The 21,569-nt window shown below is 41.7% G+C and overlaps 1 protein-coding gene and 1 non-coding gene across 2 annotated transcripts in view; both read right to left on the bottom strand.

The window, feature by feature from the left end:
* Window positions 1-20,866, bottom strand: part of ABCA13 (ATP binding cassette subfamily A member 13) — a 413,377-nt gene extending 392,511 nt beyond the window's left edge. Inside the window, exons 1-2 of the mRNA XM_081536362.1 lie at window positions 20,798-20,866; window positions 1,144-1,237 (exon numbers count right to left, since the gene is read on the bottom strand). Coding sequence (XP_081392488.1) covers window positions 1,144-1,237; window positions 20,798-20,866 — 163 coding nt within the window. The remainder of the gene's footprint in view (window positions 1-1,143; window positions 1,238-20,797) is intronic.
* Window positions 3,817-3,889, bottom strand: TRNAG-CCC (transfer RNA glycine (anticodon CCC)). The gene has a single exon. It is a non-coding gene; the product is annotated as a tRNA-Gly (tRNA).
* Window positions 20,867-21,569: the final 703 nt, after the last annotated feature.

Here is a 21,569-nt window from a genome sequence, read left to right on the forward strand (position 1 = left end):
ACCCCTCAGCACCCTTTGGGAAGTCACCATCTTCCACATCCTTCAAAGCTTTTACTGATCTGAACCTGTTTGTTCCTCCAGCCACATGTCTGTTTCTCATTCATATAAACTCCTTTTATTTTAATCTTCCCCCATGCTATCTGCTCTGCCCAGATCTGTCCTCCCCTGAACTCTTTCATCTGACAAAGATTCACATTTGCTAACTCCTCAGAACCCCTTCTTCAGAATGGAGTGGCCGACTTCTCCTCTGTGGTCCTGGTACCCTGTATGGAGCCCCAACATGACACTATCCCACTGCATTATCATAGTCTGGCCCTACAGTAAGTTCTGGAAGGACAGGGAAAATACTGTGTCCACCACTGCATCCTCAGCAAAGCTTGGACACAAAGGCACTCAAAACATTATTTGCCAAATGAATAAATACATTAATTTACTATTGTGAATAGAGACATACTATTTTAGATAAAAGTCACCCCTTAATAATTTCTAATCATATAACATTTTTAGAATTGACCACATTATCCATATTTCAAGTGAGCATAAGCATGATAGAAACAAAACAGGCAGTTATTTCTCAAGGAGTGATGCTGTTGAGGTTTAAACCAGATAAACTAAATGGTCGTTCTGATAAAACACCTGGGGCAGAGAAAGTTATTAATAATGGTTTCTAAATGCTTCACCACCATCATTGTCATCACCATCATCACCACCAATATCATCATCACCACCACCATCATCATCATCTTCATCACCATCATCTTCTTCATCACCACCACCACCGCCATCATCATCACCACCATCACGTTGGTAAAATGAAATGCATCTCCCCCACATTTACCTCTTCCTCTACTCTTTCTATATTTATAATGACTTATATACATATATCCTGAACTGAGACAGCTTAATTTGAGGAATAAATCCATCTGTTAGATTGGGCAAACGTGAATATCATTCTTAAGAGAAAAAAAAATCTAAATAGATGCCTACTGGCATATATCCCAGAAACAGAGGTATAAACAAGAGAACCCTATCCATTCATTTCACTCAGGATTCAGAATTTATAAAGAACAACAGAAAAAAAGAATGCTGTATTTTCTTCTCTAGATGTTGGTGATCAAAAAGTATAATAAAAATGAAACTCACAATTGTCTCTATGTCTGGGAGGTTCTTGAAAACGAAGTACTGTCAGAATCATGAACAGGATACAAGGCCAGAAGAATTCAGCCAGGGAGAGCACCTGGAAAGATGTCCAAAAAATTAGTGTCTAAATGAATCACAAAGCATTATGAGATCTCCATCTGTTGAAGGAAGTTTCATGGGCCAGACCAGGCTTTCTTTAAAGGAAATCGCTGTCATCCCTCCCGTGTGTCCCTAAGAACAATCATTTGAGATGGGCCGCACAGAGATGGCCCATGTTCACTGTTTCCAGATCCACAACTCTCAGCTCCTTGTGCTTCTCCTACCAGACCTGGCTTCTGTTCCTCCCCCTTTTCTCCACATTTTTATTTATTGAAGAACTTATGACATTAAAGAAATTAAACAAATAATTTCATCCGTATTTCTCACATTCCAACAAATTCACTATTTTTATTTTTCTCATTTCTTTAACATGTCTGACTTTTCCATCCAAGTAGATATTTTTCCAGAGTTGGTGGTGGCAGACACTTGGTTTCATCTTATGAATATTGCAAGTGTTGCCACACACTGTTTTTAACTATCATCTTACTGGTTATGTAACATTCTTACAAATGAACATATCATAATTTACATTTTTTGTCAATAAGTTTTTTTGTAAAAGTAATTTTCTTTTAAATTACTTTCTTGAGATTGGAACAAACTGTGAAAAGTCAGATTATTGGAATCAAATCTCTTGACACAGATTGCAAAAGAGCCACTCATACGGATTGCAGTAATTTGTATAATCCTGAATTTTCAAAGTCAAAAGAAAAGGAACTGACATTGATAAACAAAATTTAATTATTTAAGAAGGAAACTCCTAAGGAATAGCCTAATGAAAAATTAATAGAAAATCCTCAATTATCACAAGATTATTTTTATTGCCAACATTCCTCATTTGGTTTCTGGTGCATAATGTTCTTCTGTTGGCTTCCACTCAGTTTATAAATACAAAAGTTTATAGCCAGACACAGACCAAGCAAGGCATTCAATAATGGCACGGACAAAAACCTAAGAATCTGCAGGTTAGGAAGTTAAGGATGCTGTCAACATGAAAAAGCATGTCTTGTTCTTTCAGACTCCAAAATCATGATGCTTTGACCTAAAGTGAACTTCCTGTCACTTTACTGCATTAGTCTTTGAGCTACCATGGCCCTACATCTTATGCCTTTGTCCCAGCCTTTCCCCAGAAGGTCCAGCAAACAGACCTGTGTGATCAGGTGAGCACATGTGGTCTGAAACCATAAAGACAAAACTCAGGTGGGAAAGAATGTTTCCATCCCTGATGTAATTGAAGAAGAAAAGAAAGCACACTGTTGGAAATGAGTCATGAGGAACTATTTCTTGTGCCAGAAACTGTATCTTTATGGAAAGTTCTCTGAGAAAGTGCTGAAAACCAACATCACCCACCCCGATAATAGAGAATTGTTCGAGGGAGGGCACCCTCTGGCTCAGTTCAGTTCAGTTCAGTCACTCGGTCATGTCCAACTCTTTGCAACCCCATGGACTGCAGCAAACCAGGCCTCCCTGTCCATCACCAACTCCCAGAGTTTACTCAACCCCATGTCTATTGAGTCAGTGATGCCATCCAATCATCTCATCTTCTGTCATCCCCTTCTCCCACCTTCAATCTTTCCCAGCATCAGAGTCTTTTCAAATGAGTCAGCTCTTCACATCAGGTGGCCAAAGGATTGGAGTTTCAGCTTCAACATCAGTCCTTCCAGTGAACACCCAGGACTGATCTCCTTTAGGATGGACTGGTTGGATCTCCTTGCAGCCCTAGGGACTCTCAAGAGTCTTCTCCAACACCACAGCTCAAAAGCATCAATTCTTTGGTGCTCAGCTTTCTTTATAGTCCAACTCTCACATCCATACATGACTAGACTACTGGAAAAACCATAGCCTTGACTAGAACAGACCTTTGTTGGCAAAGTAACGTTGCTGCTTTTTAATATGCTGTCTAGGTTGGCCATAACTTTCATTCCTCTGGCTCAAAGGATAGTAATTAAACCAAATTAATTGGTTTAATTACAAAGGTCAAACACTCTGCAGAAGAACTTAAGTCCCCTGTTCATTCTCTGTAACAAATGAGTCATTTCTTGAAGTACAGGGATAATGGGGTGTCTGTAATTAATTCTAGCTAAATATAAATGTGCAAGATTGAAAATATACCTCAGATTAAACAATAACTTGACCTCATTAGGAAGAATAAATACATAATTAATTGGGGAGGTTGAAAAAAGTTAGTAATAAAATTTTTATTATTAATAAATAATAAAATGTTAATAATAACATTTTAAATAACATTTAACAATATTTATTATAATAATATAATTATTTTGTTATTAATTTTTATATAATTTAAATAATAATTAAAAATAAATAATAAAATGTTAAAAATAGAATAATAAAATTTTTACCAGTTGAGCCACCAGGGAAGCCACTAATAATATAAGATAACCTTTTTTTAAGACAAACAAGTATAAAGAAAACTGAAAATGGCTCATAGAGTCAAGATTCATATAGACCCTTTTATTTCAACATTTATTTATCTGGTTGCACCAGGTCTTACTTGCACACGTGGCATCCTCGGTCTTCATTATGGCATGTGAACTGTTAGCTGTGACTTATAGGGTCTAGTTCCCTGACCAGGGATTGAACCTGGGCCCCCTGCGTTGGGAGCACAGACTCTTAGCCACTGGACCACCAGGGAAGTCCCACCCCTTTTGATATTATAAATTCACAAATAGATGCATGGTTAGGGTCTTCAAAAAGTACAGGAAGAATACAATCATTCTCCCAAAAGATTTACACAGTTTTCTTAACTCATTTTTTACAAACATAAATAAATGTAACAAATACTTTTAGAAACAATTTTTTTGGATCAGTACTTGTAGATCAGCCCCATTGTTTTTAAAGACAACATAAGTAGATACGGTAAATTTTAATTTATTTAACCAATCACCCAGTTATGGAATTTGCAAAGTTTTCTGTTTGGCACCAGTGCTATTGTGAGCTTTCTGTACATTTGGCTGACTTTTGTTAGTATATTTGTGAGGTAGCACTGTTAAACAAGATTTTTGAGTCAAAGTATATATGATTTTTTAATTTAGATTTTAATGCGTAGATATAACCAAATGTCATCAATAAAAATATTTTCCCCAACTGTTTATTAGACTTTTTATTGTCTAAATCTTTTTTGAAATATTTATTTATTTGGATCTTAGTTGTGGCAAGCAGGATCTCTCCTTGCAGCACATGGACTCTCTAGTTGTGGCTTGAGGGCTCAGTAGTTCCAGAACTAGGGCTTAGTATCTCCACAGCATGTGGGATCTTAGTTCCCCAACCAGAAACTGAACTGCGTCCCCTGCATTGCAAGGCAGATTCTTAACCACTGGACCACCAGGGAAGTCCCTTGTCTAAATCTTTTAGTTTATCAATGTTTATCAATGTTTAATCAATCAGTTTATCAATGTTTTTATTTTTAGTATCTATAGTTTTTCTCTACACATAAAAACCGCCATAATTTAAAGGATCTTGTCAAGGCCAAATTAAAATAGGCAATGGCAACTGTGAAATTATGAATATTTGTCATCCCAGTCATAAAATCAAAGGCAAATCTCTAGTTTCAAATGAGAATAATATTTTAAAAATAAATAAAACTCAGCTGTTCTCTCCTTGTGAGATGGCCCACACTCTGTGGGGTGTGTTTCTCTCCAAATAAATCCACTTCTTATCTACCAATAAATAAATAAAACACTTACAATTGAAAAGTTTCTCTGAAGATCTTGAAATAAAAGTAGAACTCCAATTAAACATAAAATTATAGTAACTCAGTTTTTCTTATTTACAAGCCAGTCAGTGACCCTCTGAGAAGCAACGGTAGGAGAAATCTTCTACTGGTCTGAATTAGAAATCCCTTGGTTCAAAAGAAAACTATGCACGGACCCAGGTGTGTTGTGTGGTTGTCCCTTGTGAGTGAGTGAATCACCTCCTTTTTCGGGACTACTTTTCCGCGGGGGCATAAAAGCAGTGTCCTCCCTCTCATCATATTTTTGTGTCATGTTTTCCTTCTCATGTGTTATTATTGTCCTTGAATCTTGCTTTCTGGTTAATTTTTGTGCTTTCTGATACGTTTTGTGCTTCCCCAGGTTTCCCACGCTGCAGGCCCCCTAGTCACGGCTTCTTAGTGGCAGGAAGGGGTCCCAGAGCTGTGTTAGAGGCAGCCAGAAGGAGATACTGCTGGAGGCTCTGTTCTCGAGAAAGACAACCTTCTGGAAGTCCCACTAGTGCTCACGAAATAGGGACCCTTCTTTCAAACAACCACAAAGTCCCCTCTTCCTACCATGAGTGCCAGGAGAGAAGCTCCCCCCGGAAGTGCACAAATACCTGTTCTGTAGCCCAAATTCCACATCCCACAGTGATGGTTATGGGTGCTCTGCCCTCAGTTCCCTCAGAACACTACAGCATTTGGGGGGAGCCCTTAACAATACACACACACAAGTGTACACATAAAGGAGCCCTGGGTGAAATAGTATATTGAAATCTCCTCACAGACTTGTCCTTTCTCCAGACACCATAAGAGAGAGAAAAATGAAAAGGAACAAAGGTAGAGGAGATGAGGAGAGGGGTCACCTGCCTAACGGGGGATCACCCACCAGGGCTCAGTCCCAACTCGGCCCAGAGTCTCCAGAGCCACTGACTCTCCCTACCACACTCGTCTGTGGAGTCAGGTGCTCTGAAGGAATCCCCTTTTCTCCTTCTTCTGACCCCAGGAGTGAGGAAATTGCTGCTGGGGATACTCGAATGACACACAGAAAGTGAACAAGGAGCTAACTGCTGGAGACGCTCCCTAGGCTATACACAAAAATGAGAAAAGAATCCACAGTCAGAGAATAACTTCCCTAACTGGATAGGTGAATACAGTATAAAACGTCTAACAACATGTTGAAGGAGGGCTTCTCTGGTGGCTCAGATGGTAAAGAATCTGCCTGCAATGCAGGAGACCCGCATTTGATCCTTGGGTCTAGAAGATCCCCTGGAGAGGGGGATGGCAACCCACTCCGGTATTCTTGCCTGGAGAATTCCATGGACAAGGAGCCTGGCTGGCCACAGTTCATGAGGTTACAAAGAGTTGGACACAGCCGTGACAACATGTTGAAAGAAAGCTCGGAGCCCAGCAAGGCTAACACGACTGCACATCATCCCCACCAGCTCCCCAGCCTCTCTCCTTCCTGCTGGAGAAAACTGGCACATGAAGGATTTGCTCAGACACTGCACTCAAGTTTGAGGGAGAGATCAAACTTGTCTCGGGTTTATTGAAAAGAGAGTCAAGGACAAATACAACACCTGGGCTAAGTTGCCCAAAGATGATTCCGATGAAAAGAAAAACAGCTGTCTAAACATTGTGAAGGGAAACAAAGCAAAAGAGAGTCAAGGAGCATGACTGGAAAAGAAGTTAACACAAATAACATGAAGACTTTCTTTATACCTGTTTCATAAAGAACAATGTAATAAGAACAAACATTCAGGAAATAAGAGCTTAGGAACAAGATGCTAAATGAAAACAGTGGTTACAGATCTAAGGGAAAAAAAACAACAAAAAACATTACTGTGGAATTCTAAATGATTTAGAAACCAGAAAAAAGAGCACAGACACTGGTTAAATTTAATTTCTTCATTAGAGAAACAGTTTGAGATAACAACAGTGAATTCTTAAAAAATGTTTTAAAGGCAAAATGTTAACACAATAAGCTACTAGAATCAGCTTTGGAAAAGCAAAAACTCCACAATATAATGATAACTGCTATACTTAAAACAGAGAATCCAACAAATGTAATGAAAAATATGCTCAAAGATATAACAGTAGGATTCCCCTAAAACAGAAAAAACTCTGATGAAAATTTTGTCTCAAGACTGAAAGAATGTGCTGTAATTCAAAAACAAACAAAAAAAAACAAGCTACAGTTGACCTATAGCTATTGAACTCCCAAGATGAAGAAAAAATACTCAGTTCAGTTCAGTCTCTCAGTCGTTTCTGACTCTTTGCAACCCCACGGACTGCAGCACGCCAGGCTTCCCTGTTCATCACCAAACTCTGGAGCTGGCTCAAACTCATGTCCGTTGAGAAGGAGTTGTCATCTGATCAATTCATCCTCTGTCGTCCCCTTCTCCTCCTGCCTTCAATCTTTCCCAGCATCAGTGTCTTTTCCAATGAGTCAGTTCTTCGCATCAGGTGGCCAAAGGATTGGAGTTTCACCTTCAGCATCAGTCCTTCCAATGAATATTCAGGACTGATTTCCTTTAGGATGGACTGGTTGGATCTTCTTGCAGTCCAAGCGACTCTCAAGAGTCTTCTCCAACACCACAGTTCAAAAGCACCAATTCTTCGGTGCTCAGCTTTCTTTATAGTGCAGCTCTCACATCCATACATGACTACTGAAAAAACCATAGTTTTGACTAGACGGACCTTTGTCGGCAAAGTAATGTGTCTGCATTTTAATATGCTGTCTAGGTTGGTCATAACTTTTCTTCCAAGGAGCAAGTGTCTTTTAATTTCATGACTGCAGTGATTTTGGAGCCCAAGAAAATCAAATCTCTCATTGTTTCCCCATCTATTTGCCATGAAGTGATGGGATCTGATGCCATGATCAGATTAGTTTTTTGAACGTTGAGTTTTAAGCCAACTTTTTCACTTGCCTCTTTCACTTTCCTCAAGAGGCTCTTTAGTTCTTCTTCACTTTCTGCCATAAGGGTGGTGTCATTTGCATATCTGAGGTTATTGATATTTCTCCCAGCAATCTTAATTCCTGCTTGTGCTTTATCCAGCCTGGCATTTCGCATGATATATTCCTCTGCATATAAGTTAAATAGGCAGGGTGACAATACAGAGCCTTGACAGACTCCTTTCCCAATTTGGAACCAGTCTGTTCTGTGTCCAGTTCTAACTGTTGCTTCCTGACCTGCATACAGGTTTCTCAGGCGGCAGGTAAGTTGGTCTGCTATTCCCATCTCTTTAAGAATAATCCACAGTTTCTGGTGATCCACACAGTCAAGGGCTTTGGTGTAGTCAATAAAGCAGGAGTAGATGTTTTTCTGGAACTCTCTTGCTTTTTCAATGATCCAACAGATGTTGGCAATTTGATCTCTGGTGCCGCTGCCTTTTCTAAATCCAACTTGAATATCTGGACGTTCAGGGTTCATGTACTGTTGAAGTCTGGCTTGGAGAATTGAGCATTACTTTGCTAGCATGTGAGTTGAGTACAACTGTGCAGTAGTTTGAACATTCTTTGGCATTGCCTTTCTTTGGGATTGGAATGAAAACTGAAACCTTTTCCAGTCCTGTGGCCACTGCTGAGTTTTCCAAATTTGCTGGAATATTGGATGCAGCACTTTCACAGTATCATCTTTTAGGATGTGAAATAGTTCAACTGGAATTCTATCACCTCCACTAGCTTTGTTTGTAGCGATGCTTCCTAAGGCCCACTTGATTTCTCATTCCAGAATGTCTGGCTCTAGGTCACACCTACGGAAATATCCACAAAGGAGGAAAGATACCTACCTGGCCTCAAACATGTCCTCAAAATATTCAGTGCTAGATAATGATGCATCAATATTTACAAAGTTCTAAGAGAAAGAAAGCATGATAATCATGTGATACATAGCCAAAATGATCCTTAAATAAAAACCAACATACATACATTCACAACCATAAAAGAACACAGATAATTTTTTTATTTTTAATTAGAATATAATTGCTTTACAATATTGTGTTGGCGTCTGCCATACAACAACATGAATCAGCCATAGATATACATGCATCCCCCCCCCCCGAACCTCCTCCCCACCCCTACCCTAGTCCACCCCTCTAGGTTGTCACAGAGTTCCACATTGAGCTCTCTGTGTTATAGAGCAACTTTCCATTAGCTATCTGTTTTACAAATGGTAATGTATATGTTTCAATGCTACTCTCTCAATTTGTCCCACCCTCTCCTTTCCCCACTGTATCTAGTCTGTTCTCTATGTCTGCATCTCTGTTCCTGCCCTGCAAATAGGCTCATTAGTACCATTTTTCTCAATTCCATACATATGTGTTAATATAAGGTATTTGTTTTTCTTTTTCTGACTTACTTCACTCTCTACAACAGGCTCTAGGTTCATCTACCTCACTAGAAATGACTCAAACACGGTAAAAGAACACAGATAATTATTAACTATGAACCTTGAGGAGATAAAAAAAGGCTTAGCAATGAAATCCAGCTGAAATGAAAATGGGACCAAATTAAAAATCCAGTATCACTTTGCTTCAGATGTTATGCTGACCACAACAATCGGGCAACGCCTGCTGGAAAAAAATATAGTTTTATTGTATTACTGATCTTACAGAAATGAGAGAGTAAAAAGAAATCTCCAAAGACTTGGAAAGAGGAACTGACCAAAAAAAATTAATTAAAGAGAAATAAGAAGTCATGAGTTGAATCTTTAAGACTGAATTACAAAGGAACAATTTCCCTCAAGGGGACTGGTGAGAAAGCAGGTGAGGCAATATTTAAATATCTAATGGCTGAGAATTTTCCAGGACATATAAAATACACAAATTTCACTAATAAAGGAAAGAGAATATGTACCAGGAAACAGAAATTCACATTAATAACTTCAAATACAGAAGTCAAAGAGAAAATCTCAATAGCCATACAAATAATAACAACACATGACTTCAAAGGAATATGAGGCTTACCAAAAACTCACTAATAGCAGGAAACCAGAAGACAATCAAATATCTTTAGAGTCCTTGGAGAAACTTGGTTGATCTAGAATTGTGGACCCAGAAAACTCATCTCTCAAAAATGAGCGTAAAAGAAACTTTTCAGATAACCAGAAACCAGTTTATTCAACATAAGGATACAGAACAGATGAAAGTAGAGATGAAAAAGATACAGTAGGTAAATAATAAATGAACTACAGTGATATCAAACAAGAGACTTGAAGACACAGAGCATTATTATATACAGAGAGGATCACTAAATAATAAAAGAGGTGTTACGATAGGAAGCTATAAAATTTTACACATTTATATGCTTAACAAATGTAGTCAATATATATAAAGTAACAATTGATAGAAATACAGGGACTAAATCCAGGCCACAGCAGTGAAAGCGCAGAATCCTAACCACTAGACCACCAAGGAACTCCCTATATTAGACTAGTTTTAACCTATAAAGAAAGGCCAACATAAGATGCACTTTTTGAGAAGGTATTACACTTGTTTTCCAAAGGTGTGTTCAAGACTGCTTACAATAGTATTATTTGTGAATGAAAAAATTGGAGGAAGTCATGCAGAAAAAATAAAGAAAGAATAGGAGGATGGATCAATAAAATACTGGTGCACTAGAGCAGTAAATCAAGTGAACCAATTCCTTCATGAGGCGGCGTGTACAGCTCATAAGGGCTGGGGAAACAGCAGGGAACACACAGGACCAGAATCCTCGCCCAGAAGGAAGGAGTGAAGCGCCTCCAGGAGTGAAGCATGTGGAGCCCAGCCTCCAGCCCCACAACAAGGAGGCAATGCTACAGACACAGCTGTAAAGAGGACCAGGCCTTCCTCCAACCATTTGTTGTCATCGCCCTGAGTGCTCAAGAGTGCTCATTCATCCATCACTTTATCCTCCCAGCATCAGTGAGGCAGGAAACACTGTACTGGTTTCACACACTGGGGACCACGGAGAAAATTCTTTTCCCTGGAGCCCCTGAACCTGTTTGTGATGGAACCTGATTCTGGAGACTGAGCCTCATGCCTGCAAATTAAATACGCTAATTTTCCATCTCACTTGAACAAAATATCTTACAGACTGAGTTTAAACCTTTTTTTAAAATCTCCAAGTTGCTCTGGTAGCATGTGGGTTTGATCACAGCTGAAAACCACAAAGAATAAAACGCCTGGGGACAAACAGCAAAATTGTAAACAAATGAAGAAGGAAAGCAGGCTCCTTGGAGGGAGGAGCAGGTCACAAGATCTCTGAGATCTCGCTGAGAAGAGGAAAACAGCCTAGTAAGTTTCAAATATCGAGGAAGCTGAAGTCCAACCTATAATTATGCTGCCACCCTTCTCCTTGGAAACAAAGGGCTTTGCAATACGATTGAAATTCTATTGTGTCTCTTTGGAGTGCTCAGGTTTCTGGATGCCAGGCACTCGAGAAAGGAGACTTTCCCAGAAGTATTATAAGCTCCCTGCTATAAAACACTGCAAGAGAAGTGGGTTCACACAAAGAATGAGCCAGTCCTATGGCAACCATCAGCTGAGCTGGTCCAAGCCCCGTGCTGCTCAGAGCCAGGGTTTCCGACAGTCCCTCCTTCAGAGTGTAAACTTCCCGCCCAAGAGGACCTTCTGTAAACCTTTAAGTTGGTTATGGAGTTAGTTTGGTACTGAAAGGGAGAAATGAATAAACACTCTCTTTCCTTGATTTTTTAAGCTTTACATTGAAAAACAATTGCTTTTCTTTCAAACCCATACATTAAACATTCATTTAAATGCATATAGCTGATTCACTTTGCTGTACAGCAGAAACTAATGCAACATTGTAAAGCAACTATACACCAATAAAAATTAATTTAAAATTTTTTTTAATTTAAAAAATAACATTCATTGAACACTTCATTCTTTTCAGCGCTGGTGGGGAGAGTTCGGAGTGAGTCATAAAAATGAATGAGAAATAAATTCTTCCCTCAAGGACTCGAAGGAAACAAGCAAACAGGTCACCCAAGTTAAAGGGAACACTGTTAGGAGGCACACACCGGTGCAACCTTTCCAGAAGTCAGGTGAATTATTTGTTTCAAAGCAGTAGATGTGCAGACTTTTTGAAACAAAAATTCCAATTCAATGGATGCTTCTAAGGAGACAATTGGAAAATACCTACCCCCCACCAAAGTGATTTTGATATTGTTTCTTGCCATAGCTAAGTCATACAGAAGGCTACAGCCGAAAGGAGGCGAAGGTTACAGGCAAGGAAAAAGGCAAAGGGAAGCACATCCAGGGATCGAATGCTCCATCCACAGGGACAGAGATGGCCAAGATGACCATAAGGCACAGGAGAGGAGGGCTGAGACCACCCTCTCCCCTCAAGCACCTGTTCACATCAAACACAATTCTGATCCAAATTCTAACTGGTATCATTTTTAACTCAAAAATGATGCTAAAATATAATTGGTGAGCATATACGCTCCAAAAGCAAAGAAGAGCTATGAAAGATTATAATCCTACAAAAACAGTATAATAGAACATACTGAAGTGTGCGTGCATGAGTCAGTTGCTCAGTTGCATCGACTGTTTGGGACCCCACAGACTATAGCCTGCCAGGCTCCTCTGTCCATGGGATTTCCCAGGGAAGAATACTGGAGTGGGTCACCATTTTCACCCTCCAGGGGACCTTCCTGTGTCAGGAATCAAATCCAAGCCTCCTGTGTGTCCTGTACTTCAGGCGGATTCTTTACCTGCTGAGCCATCAGGGGAGCCCATATTAAAGTATAGATGCTTTCTAAAAAATGAAATTGGTGCAAGAACAGATATGCATGGAAAGCACATGCAATAGCATGGGAAGTCCAAAATAGACTCAACTATGTTTCAAAACATGACAAAATAACCTTTTTGGTTCAGGGAGGCAAGGAAGCATTCAACCATACTGTTAGGCCACCTGAATTTGGATTTTGTCACAAAGATAAATTAAAGCCTTATACAGTGCTCAAAAGTGCACTCTGAGTAGACAGAAGTCTAGAACAGTACATTTAATAGTAGAAAAACTAGAAGACAGTAGGAGAATGTTGGTCAAACCTATGGATGAATGAAGTATGAAATTCCTGCAGTTTGGGAATTACAAAAGACTTCAAAGCGAAAGAGAGATAAGATACACAAATTTAATCTGAACAGTAAAAATAAGGAAACACAAAAAAAGAACAACAAGCTGTAGAAACTGGTAATACAGGTAGCAAGGTCTTAATAACCAATGAGCAAGAGAAATTGTGAGGCCTCTAATTATGAAATTGGAAGAGGGACTTCCCTGGTGGTCCAGTGGCTGAGACTCCATGTTCTCAGTGCTGGGGGCCCAGGTACAATCCCTGGTCAGGGAACTAAATCCCATATCACGAGTAAGCGTTCACATGCTGCGACTAAAACAAATTAAAATAAATAAAAATTTGTTAAAGAAACTGGAAGAGAATGGGCAGTTTGTAAGCAACTATATATATATATATATATATATATAAAATGCTCCTTCTTACACTAACCCTCAAGGTAGATTATTGAATAAGCCTTACTATGCAAGCACAGACGACACACACACTCTAATAGCTGGAGAACGACAGGGCCGTGAGACAGAACCTGGACACACCAGCTGACATCACGGGACTTGATATCCCTTCTGGAGAGAAGCCACCGACAGGTAGCACAAACCCTCGAGATGGATGGTAATTTGAGTTCCCTTTGGCTTATCTTACTATTTTGGATTTATTCTAAGACTATTACTTTTTAAGCAGGCTGGGAATGAGGGAGCCACCTCAGGAGGGGAGTTCAGTCCCTGTGTGTCTGGGTCTGACACCACACCAGCTGTGAGACTGACAGATTATAAGGCTGCACTAGAGACAGGTCCCTCTAGCAGCTCCCCATGGAGATGGCCAAACCACCCCCAGCAAGAAAGAATTTCCAAATCCTTGTTGTTTGTAGCATCTTTTCCTATTCAGTCATACAGGTGCAACCTTTCTGGAACTCAGCTGCTCTAGCCTTCAACAAATAAACTTTGCACATGTGTTTTGAAGGCTGTTCACTGGAGGAAGTCGCGAGGGAGCCCTGGGGTCCCCAGCAGTGAGGCTCCAGACCCCAGCAGTAAAATGGGACCGAGAAAACCTGCCAGGCAGGCTGTGGCGAGACCAGGCAAGTCTGGATCCTGATCTAAAGGTAATGGTCTGAGGCCACTGGGCTGGGCAGCACAACCCAGACCCAGGCTAGAGGGGACGAGCAGAGGAGGGACTCCCTGCACACAGGTCCACCCTGGTCACAGCACAACTCTGCTTTCACCCTCAGTTTTGCTGTTACAGCAGCCCCTTGCCCCACACTCAGCTGGGATTCTGTAAGTCTGAGACAAAGCTCAAGATGAGATGCAGGTACCATGCCTCCGCTCCCCTCCAACCAGCCCTAAGGAACGATTCTTTTCCAAATTGGCAGTGGGAGAGACTAGGGTATCCAGGTCAGACTCTTGCCAGGAGCTTCATCTTCAAACCAATCCTTGCTGGTGAGCGCACCCAGGACCAGAGCGCACTGACATGCGGCAGCAGAGGGCGGGCAGGAGAGCAAGGTCCCCAGCAGGTGAGAACCAAGGGGAGAGGAGATGCATATGGAGAGGAAAGCACAGAGCTGACCTCAGACCGAGGCCCTACAAAGTGGCCCCTGGAGCCTCGGCTGGAAAAGGCGCTCTTCAGTCTAGAAGGTTCCCCAGGAGACAGCCTCAGCTCCAAGACAATTGCATCAATCAAGTCCCAAGGTCCTCCGCCTCTGTCTCTGCAATTATTGTTACTAGAAGGTCAGGTTGGTTTGTTCGGGTTTTTTTCAGTCTTTCTAATCATTGAAAAATACAGGCCTATCCAGGCTAAAGAAAACAACTAAATAAACCAGGGGAACTCCAGGATTTCCATCAAATAAGAAGGAGGGGGCTTGTTTTGTGGTTTTCAGTTGATTTTTTTTCCCCACAGAAGCTAAACCCCCATCCTAGAAACAATCTTCCCCATGAAGATCTTGTCATTTTCCCTCCCAAATGAAAGAAAGTAAAAGTGTTAGTCACTCAGTCACGTCCTACTCTTTGCAACCGTATGGACTGTAGCCCAATAGGCTCCTCTGTCCATGGAATTCTCCAGACAATAATACCAGAGTGCGTTGCCATTTCCTTCTCCAGGGGATCTTCCCAACCCGTGGATCGAACCCACGTCTCTTATGTCTCCTGCATTGGCAGGCAGGTTCTTTATCTCTAGCACCACCTGGGAAGCCCCTCCTCCAATATGCTGGTAACCATTTCAGCAAAAGAGTGAAGCAAAGAGATTTGTTTTTTCACCTGACAAGACAACCAAATGGAAAAAGGAGAAACTGGATGTCTTGCTTTTGAAATCCCATCAGTTTTCCATACCTTAAAAAGACTGGATATTCTTACAGTCTTAAACTCAGGCAGTGACACAGGACAATAGGAACACTTCCAGCCAAAGAAAACCCTGAATAAGAGGCTTCCTTTGCAGGCACTCCTGGAGCGCCCTTCAAAATCACCTTTTGTTCCATTGTTTATTTAATCACCAGTGCTTTGAAAGACTGCGAGGGAGGAAAACCGAGCTACAGCCAGAGAATTAGAAGCAAATTAAGATAAATCATAACGAAAGAAAGGGCTCTGCTGAGATCATGATTAAGACCGGAGGGCAAAGCAAACAAACCCAAACAGCCTAGTTTGCGGCTGCCCCACACTCTGAAAGGATATCTGCTTTTCCATACTCCATTGTTTCCTAGATCAATGCATTGAGTAAACTGAACACATGCAAATAACCTTTGCTGACCTTCCCTGACTGGGTTTGTTTCCTCCCAGGACCCAGGGCAACCAGTCCAGCCATGAGGACCCTGCAGAGGTACACAGAGGCAATACCCAGTAGAAAGATGGTCAGGTTTGTCTCTTTAGCTGGACAGAATTCTTCTGAATGGTTTTCCAGTTTTAATAACAAGTAGATTGAACCAGTCAATCCTAAAGGAAATCAACCCTGAATATTCATTGGAAGGACTGGTGCTGAAGCTGAGGCTCCAATACTTTGGCCACTTGATGCGAAGAATCTATTCATTGGAAAAGAACTTGATGCTAGGAAAGATTGAGGGCAGGTGGAGAAGGGGGCAACAGAAGATGAGATGATTGGATAGCATCGCCAACTCAATGGACATGAGTTTGAGCAAACTCCAGGAGACAGTGAAGGGACAGGGAAGCTTGGTATGCTTCAGTTCATAGGGTCGCAAAGAGTCAGACACAACTTAGAGACTGAACAACAACAGTATAAAACCAGCAAACATCAACCTCTAAGACTTAAGTACTTTTCCAAAAGAAATAAGACCTTCTTTACTTTCTGGGACTTGATGTCTAAAATTTTTCACAATTCTAGAAAAATACAGAAATTGTGGCCAGCATGTTGTTTACCTAGGAAAGAATCTGCCTGCAGTGCAGGAGACCTGGGTTCAATCCCCGGGTTGGGAAGATCCCCTGAAGAAGGGAACGGCTACCCGCTCCAGTGTTCTGGCCTGGAGAATCCATGGACTGTATAGTCCATAAGGTCGCAGAGTCAGACAAAATTGAGTGACTTTCAGTTCACTTCACATGTTGTTTCCCAAAGGAAATTATTCTTTCACACCGTGTTAGGCTTCTAGCACCTGAAATCTCCAAGAAATATGAGGGGTTTGTTCTGTAAAGAAAACTCAGACATGTGCACACAGAAGTCTTCAGGGTTCAAGGAATTAGACCTGAGACTGAGTTTGCTCTTTACATGTTAAAGGGAAGTGAGATCCGGGTGGCATTTTACGGACCAGGCCCTAAGGTATAGGTAGACAAAAGCCTAGATGGGAGGTTGTCAGAGTCCAGATGCAGCCTGGAGTGCGTGGTCTTCCTAGGGGTTTGCTAGAGGGAGGGTTGAAGCTTGAACTTGGCCCCCCTCGTGTATCAGGGGCTTCGTATAGCCAAGCCAGAAGGAGGAGCCCTGGTCAAGACACCATAATTCTGTCCAAGAGAAGGTGTGCGTTTTACCACACAGGTGGTCCTTTATGGAAAGAAGACAGCCCTTTACATGTGGGCATGGGTCTGGACATGTGTTGACAGGCAGAAGTGTGTTGTTGGTGAAATGGTAACCAGGATAGTGTTATTCTTTCCACCAGCTCCCTTCAACCCACAGCTGGGAGTGGACCATGGATTTATAGGATGAAGGTGTCCTTGCAATGAACCACACTCCAAGCACCCTCTGTTAGCCGAGTCTTCAGCAAAAGCTCACCAAAGCCCAAAGCTTGCGTGAGCCTTCCTTCAGGGGTCAAGAGTTAGAGGCTTGTCCAGCTGGGGATAGAGTTGGCAAGGGTGAAGGGAGTCACAGGAGGTGAGATGCAGGGCAGAAAGGAAGGTTCCCACAGGTGCAGAACACAGGAGGCAACCTCAACCCAGAGGTGGTCACTACTCCACGAGCCACAGGCTGACTGGAGGAACTGAGCCATCTCTGGTGAGCAAGCACCATTCAGCCTCTCTTTAACAAAACATGGAAAAACTTCAAAAGACTGCAGAGCTGGGAGACATCCAAGCAGTAGACACTTGGCTTACATTATTTTATCTGGTTCTTGTTATTAAATTATTAAAATGAGACTCAATGGACAGATCAACTTACAGACAAAGATATAAAAATGAATACATAAATTCAGGTGGAAAAGCATGGCTCACGGCCAGGGGATATTTGTCAGTGTTGGAAAGGTTTCTTAGAAGTGTCCCACCTGGTCTCCCCTGGGGCCACCACCAACTGCCATTGACCTGCCCAAACGCAGGTGTCCTACATCTGAACCAGAAACCTGCTCCAGGAAATTCCTTCAAGAGCAATGAGTCAGCATGAGACACATCCTTCAGGCACCAAGAAGTTACTCTCAACAGCACACTGAGAGGAATGTTCACACCCAACACGAAGATACAGTTGGATAAATTATGCATATCCTACTGATAAACTACTGTCCAATAAAACCATTAAATATGAAGACTAAGCAGCAACTTTTAAAATATTGTGATTCAATGTTAAGCAAAAAAAAAAGCTATCATTTTAATCACATAAAAATATTGTATTACACCTACCAAATGACAAGACCACAAAAGTAGCAGACACATTTGGATAATGGAATTTTAAGTGATTTTTAAACTTTTCCTTATTGTTATATAGTGCTGTTTGTGCAATAAATAACATTCAAAAGAAAAAATAAGTAATTTAAAGTAGTTATAAAAATGTGCTTGCATTAAAACCGACTTTTTCCAAGAACAGTAGAATTTCAAAAATCTATAAAACTAAGAATTAATATAAGTGTGGTGGGTCCCATTCATTCATTCTATACTATTCCTACTATTTTTCTCTGTTTGAAATGTCAGTAATAAAAGGTTTCTTAAAGGAACTATAATAATAAGATCTAATAAAAATGAAGGGATTTTTAAAGTAAATATAAAAAGAAACATGCTTCTCTCAGTGGTATACTCATCTTACATGCAGTGCTCAAGTTTTATTCACTAAGGAAACATTTATTTGAGGCCATGTAGTCACTCAGTCAGATTGGCTACCCCCCACCCTGTTTCCCATCACCCCATTTTCATAGTCGGGAAGCTGCTGTGAACAAAGAATTTACAGATGACCATTGGAGACCAGGAGGAAACTGTGAAAAGTAGGTCAAAGACATTCGCCCAGAGGGGCCCTGGCCTCAATCTGTGCAAGGCCATCGCGTGAGGAGATGTGAACTCCTCCTTGCATGTGGTCCCCAGGGCTCCATTCCAATCCACTCATGCGGCAGCAGCCACAAGTTACTCTTGGATCCCTCTCCTCTCTCACTCCTCTGGGTCACCTCCCACCCCCTATCCCCCATGGATGTCTGAGACCCCCATCTCTACCATCTCTGAAACTGGCCAAATAAGAAAACATGTCTTACTCCTATGCTAGACATTGCTGCAAACACGTGACACGCATTGACTCTAATCCTTCAATCCCCCTTTACAGGGAGGAAATCTGCCTGCACAAGAGAAGAGTGAGGGCAAGGTGGGACGTGTTCTCAGCACTAAATCCCGGGGTCATCAATACTCCTTTACTGTTACACACAGTGCTGCAGTGCATGCCTGTGTGCAAACATCTCTTCCCATTTGTGCAGGGACATGTGTGGAATATTTCCCCAAAGGCAGGTTCATTACACAAGTGCTTGTAAACCCCATCACTTTCTCTGTCCTAACCTGTAGCTCCATGAGAGCAGGGCACACCTTTGTCGGGTTCAGCAGGCATCTATTATCAGCACACAGCAGAGATGCAATAAATATTATATTCCTTTCTTCTTTCACTTATTCAATAAATATTCATTGAACACTCATTTTGTTCCAAGCACTGTTCTGGGTGCTGGGGAATATGTTGGTGAACAAATCAGAAAAAACTCTCAGCTCTAAAGGACCTGACAATCTAATGCGAGTTCCAGAGCAAATGAACCAATCAGTAAATTCATGATGTGTTATGAGGTGATAAATACTAAGAAAAATAAAGCAAAGAATGATGGGATACAGGAGCTACTATTGAAATGAGTGGTCATCAGACCAATAAATGCATAAAATATTTCTGATGGGGATATTTACTTCAGCAGCATTCAGTTGTGAAAATATTTAAACAATTCAAGGGTCTGATAATGAAGGAGAGACAGTCCTGGCCTACTGAGCTGTCCTGAGGTTTAAATCAGTTGACAAAAAGCAGAAAGTGTGGAGCCTGAGAACCTATCTTCTACCCACAACATTGTTTCAGAGGAAAATAGGCCTTCATTCCCCCAAACCAACTAAATGTCAATCAAATCCACTTTTCATAAATTGAAAGCCACTTTCACAGACACCAGTGCACTGACAATCCATCAAGAGCAAAGTCTGACTTGTTAGTTTCTGACCTTCAAAATTCTGAGCAGATTTCCAACTGAAATCATTTTCATCCTGAAGATCTTCGTATGAGAAAGAAAGCATCTTTTTTAAACATTTTTTTCATTATTTTGAGGAAGAAACAATATTTTGCAGATCCGGATTTAGCAAAATGAAATTCAATGTCAATCGTTGAATTTCTTCCAAAAGAGGAATTGGTCAGCATACATACACACACACACACATACACAAACTCCATACGCTAAATGTGGACCTTAAAATCAGAAATGATGCAGATATTACTGTAGGTCTACTTCTACTGAAAATGATATTTCCAAGTGTTTATTTTAATCTTGTAGCATTAGGAATAAAGCATAGCCAAGTGTAATAATAAGCCATTGATTCTACTTCATTAAAACATACCTGTGCAGGATATTTATGTAGCATCAGCACAAATTTGGTTTGAACAAGTTCAGTCTACTTAGGAGAGCCTTGCTATGCAATTTGGATGCAGCTCCCAAGAGATGTGAATTAACACTAAACATACAACATCAAAGAATAATAGAATGGATGCCTCTTGCCAGTTCTGGTTACCTAGGCTGTGTAGCCTCCTGGTTTGCAGTCTGTACCTGTGATAGTCTGTTTATGCATTAAAAGGATGTAATGCCCTGTCCTTTCAACAAGATTTTACCACAGATGCTCAAAGTACCAAGTACAGTTCAAATTCCCTTTAAAAAAATAAGAAGTTTTTCTAAATTAGCAGTTTTCTGACTGAATGCTGCAGATGGTCAGGAAGGCTCAGCTTTTGTTAATAATACTTTAGCCTGGGGGGTAGGTTCTGGTTTTCAATAATCCAATGTCCCCAGCTCCCTGAGTGTGTGGAGTGAGCCAGACCAGCCCCTCGCCCCCACCTCACCAACCTCTACGACCCCGGAACCCTGGGGACATGCAGCACTCACCGGGTGCCTGACCCTGCACAACCAATTCTTCCAGAGCAGGGCCCGGAACTGGCGCCCCGCCCGCCCCATGCCTGCCCTCCAGGGTGCTCAGGACTCTGGGCCCAGGCACCTGGTTTATATTGGCCTCCTGGGCGGGGCCGGCTGCGGATTAGACAGTTCCAACAGAAATGAGTGATGCAAGACAACCTGCAGGCGACTGCATAAGGCGGGCATCCTGTTCTGAATGTGTTGAGAAATCTTACCTTCTCACTCAGTCCAGCGTCAGGGACAGTTGAGTTACAGAGGCAGCCTCCGGGCCCTTTAGGCGCGCACACTTCCAACTACCCACGCAGCTGCGGAGCGCGCAGCCAGGAGCACTGCTCACTTAGCGCTGCCCCCTTTCCCCTTGATGTTAACTGGATGGAGTTACCCCTGCCCACCCCTGAAACCTCCGCTATCACACCAATCCACGACAACAGGCTCCATTTCGGACACCCGGTGGCAGATCATCAGTGGGAAGGAGATAGGAGGACAGAGGGAAGCAGTGTTGGTCTCCCGGGGATGGAAAGAAGATGCTTCAAGTTCCACTGTGCTGTCACGCCCCCTCCCCCCTCCTGAATCCACGTGTTTCATCTGTTTTCCCCCAAAAGCCCAGGGGGCCTGGCTGACCTCTCCTGGTTCAGTGAGTAAACCCCCTATGCTCTCCCATCTGTAATTCATCGCTGCCCCTGGAGAAAAGCAACTGACAGAGCTCTGGGCACCCCGTTGGAGAGCAGCCCAGCAAGCTGCCGGC

Source organism: Giraffa tippelskirchi, chromosome 10 (genome assembly GCF_054371585.1).
Source record: "Giraffa tippelskirchi isolate mGirTip1 chromosome 10, T2T-mGirTip1v1.2.pri, whole genome shotgun sequence".
Lineage (NCBI taxonomy): Eukaryota > Metazoa > Chordata > Mammalia > Artiodactyla > Giraffidae > Giraffa > Giraffa tippelskirchi.